This window comes from Patagioenas fasciata, chromosome 9 (assembly GCF_037038585.1).
Source record: "Patagioenas fasciata isolate bPatFas1 chromosome 9, bPatFas1.hap1, whole genome shotgun sequence".
Taxonomy (NCBI): domain Eukaryota; kingdom Metazoa; phylum Chordata; class Aves; order Columbiformes; family Columbidae; genus Patagioenas; species Patagioenas fasciata.
In genome coordinates, this window is record NC_092528.1 from 1,364,286 (window position 1) to 1,370,591 (window position 6,306).

The 6,306-nt window shown below is 53.2% G+C and overlaps 1 protein-coding gene across 1 annotated transcript; it reads left to right on the plus strand.

Annotated features, from left to right (window-relative positions):
• Positions 1 to 1,446: 1,446 nt before the first annotated feature.
• Positions 1,447 to 2,364, plus strand: LOC136104958 (olfactory receptor 14A16-like). Its single transcript, XM_065844355.1, has one exon. The coding sequence runs from the start codon at positions 1,447 to 1,449 to the stop codon at positions 2,362 to 2,364; it is 918 nt and encodes a 305-aa protein (XP_065700427.1).
• Positions 2,365 to 6,306: the final 3,942 nt, after the last annotated feature.

Consider the following 6,306-nt stretch of genomic DNA (forward strand, 5'->3'; position numbering starts at 1 on the left):
CAGGCAGTGCCCTGTGAACAGGCAGGATCTGTAGGGGCAGGGGGAGGGCACAGAGGCTGGGATGGGGTCTGTGAGCACTGACAGGGAAGAGACATGGACAGGGAAACACCTCCCAGCGGGAGAATCTCCGGGCAGCAGGGAAATGATCAGAAATGAGAGGAAACTAAACCCAGAATTGTTATGGGAGGGAGAACAGAGAAAAGTTCCTGTGATCCCCTGCAGTGCAGATCCCTCCTGTGAGCAGCCCCCTGGCCTCCTGTCCCACCCAGCAAAGCCTCTGCCCTCAGGGCCGGGGGCTCCAAGGCATGGAGCAGCTCCTGTGCAGCCAGAGCTCCAGTTCCTCTGCAGAGCACAGGGGCTGAGAGCAGCTGCCCGGCAATGTTGGTGTCTGGGAGGTGGCTGCACAGCTGGGGAAGCGTGACGCTGTCTGAGTGCCCGGCTGCCTCTGCCCTGGCCTCTCTCACACCCACCCTCACCGCATTGTCCTTCTTGCTCCCCTGCTCTGGGTCACTGCTGTTGGGATCTTGTTCTTGCTGTCAGGCTCTCTGGGGATGGCAGTTTCAGCTGCAGAGTCACAGCCTGATCTTGTGGGTCCTTTCCTGCAGGTGTGTCCATGGGAACATGTGTCCCAGCTTTGCTCTGCCCTGTGGGACTATGGGCAATGCAGTCTGTGGGGCAGGGTTTGAGCTGAGGCTCCCTGAATCAAATGCCTTCATTAGGACTATTGGCTGTCTGCTTGCGGTTTCGTTCCAAGCTTTGAGCTTCGCTCCAGGATGCAAACCTGTCCTACAGCATCTGTGTGTTCTCTGAAAGCATCATAATGAAGGCAGAGGTGCTGATCTCAGCAGTGTCTGCGGGCTTTTCAGGGTAACATGGGAGTGTGATCAGTCTCCATCTCAGAAAGGTGCCAGCCCAGGGCAGCTGGAGCAAGAGAGGGGGACAGAGCAGCTGCCCGCACTCTGCACTGACCCACAGGCATCCTCTGGTCTCGCAGGACGCGCTCTGTTCTCCGTGAGTGCAGCAGAAATGCTGAGGGTTTCTGACACCCAAGAAGACTCTCCAGGGTGGGAGGGCAGAAGGAGCTGTAGAAACCCCAAACCTCTCCAACTCAGTTTCTCAGGCCTGGGGATACAGATGCTGACAGTCCCTTCTGCACCAGGAGCGGTTCCAGCTGACACAGCTGAACCCCAGGACTGGCCCCTGCCCACCCAATCACACAGGGTCAGGCTGACTGCTCAAGAGCCCCTGGCCAGAGACCCTGTTCTTCACTGCACACTCATCAAGCACTGACGAGGGCTCCAGCCAGGACGTTCTCCTGGAAAAAGAAAAATGCCTCTTTGTGGGGGACGTCTGTGGGGAATGGCTTTGGTTTCCTCCAGAGAAGTCTCATCTAAACCATCAGTGTCCTTTCCTCCTTGCACAGGTCCTCATGCCCACAGGCAGCAAATGTCCAACAGCAGCTCCATCACCCAGTTCCTCCTCCTGCTGTTCACAGACACACGGGAGCTGCAGCTCTTGCACTTCTGGCTCTTCCTGGACATCTACCTGGCTGCCCTCCTGGGCAACGGCCTCATCATCACCACCATAGCCTGGGACCAGCACCTCCACACCCCCATGTACTTCTTCCTGCTCAACCTCGCCCTTCTCGATCTGGGCTCCATCTCCACCATTGTGCCCAAGTCCTTGGCCAGTTCTCTTTGGGAGACCAGGGCCATCTCATTTTCGGGATGTACTGCACAAATCCTTATGTTTCTCTTCTTTTTGACATCAGAATATACACTTCTCACAGTCATGTCCTACGACCGCTACGTTGCCATCTGCAAACCCCTGCACTACGGGACCCTCCTGGGCAGCAGAGCTTGTGTCCACATGGCAGCAGCTGCCTGGGCCACTGGGTTTCTCCATGCTCTGCTGCACACGGCCAATACATTTTCACTGCCCCTGTGCAAGGGCAATGCCCTGGGCCAGTTCTTTTGTGAAATCCCCCAGATCCTCAAGCTCTCCTGCTCACACTCCTACCTCAGGGAAACTGGGCTTCTTGTGGTTGGTGTCTGTTTGGCATTTGGGTGTTTTGTGTTCATCGTGGTGTCCTATGTGCAGATCTTCAGGGCCGTGCTGAGGATCCCCTCTGAGCAGGGACGGCACAAAGCCTTTTCCACGTGTCTCCCTCACCTGGCCGTGGTCTCCCTGTTTATCAGCACTGGCATGTTTGCCTACCTGAAGCCCCCCTCCATCTCCTCCCCATCCCTGGATCTGGTGGTGTCTGTTATGTACTCGGTGGTGCCTCCAGCACCGAACCCTCTCATCTACAGCATGAGGAACCGGGAGCTCAAGGATGCCCTGTGGAAACTCATAGTTTCCTGAAGCAATAAACTGCCCATTTGCTTCTACATAGGAGTTTAAATGTAGCTAATTACAAGTCCAGCCTGTCAGCTGGATTTTCTGTTCTTATTTTTGGGTTTTTTTATTTCGTTAATGTCATCAGCCCCTTTTTAATTCACTGTCTGCTTTTGTTTTACAACCACTGGCTGTGTGAGGAGCCGTGTTCTCCTTGTCTCTAAACAAAATAAATGGTCCTGTAGTGACTTGTTTTTCACTTTATCCTTCCTGCAAGGCCTTTTTAGTGCAGCAGGGACAGTTCCTGTGCATGAGTGGAGGGGAAATGAGTCCAGCCTGGCAGCCCTGCCAGGGAGCACCAGAGCTTGTTCTTCCAGAGCTGTTCTGGTTCCACTCCCACACTCTCCTTCTCATCCCTTGTGTTGGTGCAAGGCCTGAGTGCTCTGGCAGCTTGGTCCCCGTCCTGCTGTGTGTCAGTGCTGTGAGCGCAGGCAGGGACAGGCAATGGGCACTGCTGTCACAGAGGTGGCCTCACAACAGCCTTTCCAGGTAGAAAGGTGATCTCCTATGGGTAGAGCATGATGGTTTAGGTCTTCTTCCAAAGATTCTCTAAAGAATATGCATATGAAAGTGGCCATGGATGCAAACCCCAGGGCATAGCTGTACAGTGTGTGTGTGCAGGGCTGGCACACAGCAGTGTCCTCTCACAGCCAGGCCTCCTGCCAGAGACCTGCAGGACCAGCAGAGCAGGGGCTGCGCTGTGCCCCTGTGCACTGGACACCCCTCAGAAGGAGCCACAGGGCATCATCATGGACTGGCCCCTCACAACCACCATTTCCAGCCCTGCGCTCTCACCGAAAGAGGCTATTCTTCCCTCCATGGATGGACACTCAATGAGTGTTTCAGCAGTCCATGTTTGCTTTGGACAGATGAGATGTGAGTATGCACATCGTGTACGTGAGGTGACATGAACGTGAGTGAGCACAAACACCATCAACTACTCCTTTCCATTCTGTGAAGGTCTGTGGAACACACGAGGTCTTGAGCTCACTTCATATTGGGAGGAACAACCTATGGGAAATCACCTGAATGCAGCACTGGGTTGTGCTTCCTTTGACTGAGGTCCCCGTGTCCATTCCTCATGATGTGGGACATCTCAGATGAGTCCAGAGCAGGTGACACAGCAGAGGGGTGAGGTGTCTCCCATCCTTTGGGAGTGGCAACAGGAAGCCAGAAGGACACTGTGACTCCTGCCTCTGTGTGTAAAAGGGACAGACTCTGTCTCTGAGCATCCCTGGGTGCATAAGGAGCCCCTGAAACCAGTGGACACCTGACAGACCCTGATATTTATGTCAAAAGTGCCATAGAAACCAGAATGGTTCTTGGGTCCTTAGAAAACACAGACCTCAAACCCATTTTCAAGAAGAGCAGGAGTAGGAACTGGGAGAATAACAGGCTGGCCACCCTATCTCCCTCCCTGGGAAGGGGATGGGACACGTCCTTCTGCAGCCCTTGCCAGGAATGTGAAGGACAAGGAAGGGACTGCTGAACCCAAATGGACAGGGGAAAGAAAGGCATGTTGTGTACAGGGAGTTTGCAAGGCTCAGCCATGGTCTCCTTCTGGCCAGAGTGGTGCTGATGGGGCTCAAGAAGTGGATGCTGGATGGGAAGTTGGGTGAACCGTCAAGCCCAAATATCATCAGTGGTGCAAAGTCCTCCATGCAGCCAGTTACTGGTGTCATCTCTCAGTGACCAGCACTTGGGGAACACTGTTGAACACCTTTATTCTCCCCTCCTATGATGTAACCGAGTGAACTTTCAGTGCCTTTGAGGATGATGGAGTCCTTGAGCAACCTCACCTGGTTCACCCTGCCCTGAGCAGGACAGTGAGACAAGATGAGTGAGACAAGGGCTCTCTGCAAACCTGAGTTATTCTGTGATTTGACAGAATTTTTGCCTTGGAGAGGTTGCTGGAGAGGGAATAGGTAGAATAATAATAATAAAAATAAATAAATATATGAAAAATAAGGCTGTAGAGGAGATCTAGAAGGTGTTAACATAAAAACAGCAGTTCCAGTGAGGAGTGCTTTTCACTCACAGTGTTAGTGGGAAATATATTTGACAAATTTGAACAAGGTGAGGAAGCGAGATGGGTGTCTGCAGCCTGTGGGAAAGAGGGGCAGGTATAGGACTGAGTAGAACACGCTTCAGTCTTGGGAGGTCCTGGGTGCTAAGGAGGAGGATGGATGAGTGTGGTATTATGAGGTCAGTTGTGTCTCAGACACTCATAATCCAATCAGAATCCTGTGGCTGTGAACGGGACAGTGAGGTCAGTTCTGTCTCTGGAGGTGACAGCCCAGCAGCAGGGACATGGCTGGGAAAGAACCTCTGCCTAGGTGCCCACAGGCCCTACCCAGGAGATGGGTAGGAGATGCCTTAGAGATGTGTTATCATGTCCATCCCACCTGAGAACATGACGGGACAGCAGCAGGAACATGGTCGTGTCTGTCAGAGAAGCTGAGCGGCCCGTAGCAGTCATGGGATTTAGAAAATCATGGTGAGGTCAGGTAAAAGACCACAAGAAGCCTAATGGGTTGGGTTCCCTGCATGAAGGGCAGTTTCTGAAGCGGCTGAGCTTTCCATGGTAGTTGGAAAAAGCAGAAGAGAGAAAAAAAAAATGCAAAGTGCAATTTGGAAGGTGAGGATTGGATATGAGGAGTAAGAAATGTCAGTGGAAGGGCAGTGCTGCGGTGCAAGAGGTCACCCAGAGGGAGTTGGATCAGCCCATGGTTTGTGTTCCAAGAGCAGCCAGTGAGGGTGCAGACACAGCAGTGAAGGTGCAGAAATGCTGGGGTGAGAGCAGGTGGGGAAGCGAGATGGGTGTCTGCAGCCTGCAGGGAAAGAGGGGCAGGGGTAGGACCGTGTAGAACAGCCTGTGGTGGAGATGGCAAAGGGCGCTGGCAAGGCTGGAAGTGACCCACAGAACCCAGGTCTCTGTCCCCTTGGCCATGGCAGTTGTCTCTGCCACTGAGGCCCAGGAGAAGCCATGTTGTCCTCATGGCACTGGGGCCTCGGTGCCTCCTTGCAGCCCCATGGGGAAGCTGGAAGTTGTTGTACCAGTGTTGTCCTTCCATTGGCCTTGCACACCCACATCCCACAGTCCAGGAAGAGCCCTGAGCCGTGTCTGAGGGACAGGATCCCCCTTCCCATTGCCTGCAGGTCATGGCTTCTCCTTTCTGCTTCAGAAAGCAAACCAAGGGGTTTCTGAGCATCAGAGCTGAAGAGAAGACTAAAAGGAGACCTCGTGGTGGTTACAGCTTCCTCACGAGGGGAGAAGGAAGGGTAGGTACTGATCTCTTCTCCCTGGTGACCAATGACAGAACCCAAGGGAATGGCAGAAGATGTGCCAGGGGAGGGTCAGTGGGACATGAGGAAAAGGTTCTTCACCCAGAGGTGCTGGACACTGAACAGGCTCCCAGGGAGGAGTCACGGCCCCAGCCTGACAGTGTTCAAGAAGAGACTGGACAACGTCCTGAGACACACGGGGTGACCTGTGGGGTGTCCTGTGCAGGGACAGGAGTTGGACTCCATGATCCTGTGGGTCCCTTCCAACTCAGGACGTGCTATGATTCTATGAAATACTAGGTCACAGTCCATGTTTTCATTGTACAGTGAGATGTAACCATACACATCATGTGCATGTCCACTGTGTGCATGTGGTGAGATGAACCCAAGGGAGCACAAATGCTGTCAGCTATTCCTTGGGGTGCCATAAAGGTCAGTGGGACAGAGATTGTGTTCAGGGGTCTCTTCCAACCTGCGGTATTGTAGGATTACATGAATCTTTTCCTTGGAGAGCTCTTTCACGTCAGAATCGAGAGAGGAAGAAAAAAAAATGAGGCAGAAGCAGAGATGTAAAATGCCCCAGTGTAAATACAGCAGCTCCTCTGAGGAACGTTTCTCCAGTCA

Bases quoted from the DNA above. Each gene is read 5' to 3' on its own strand.
- LOC136104958 (XM_065844355.1), top strand. From the start codon at position 1,447: ATGTCCAACAGCAGCTCCATCACCCAGTTCCTCCTCCTGCTGTTCACA.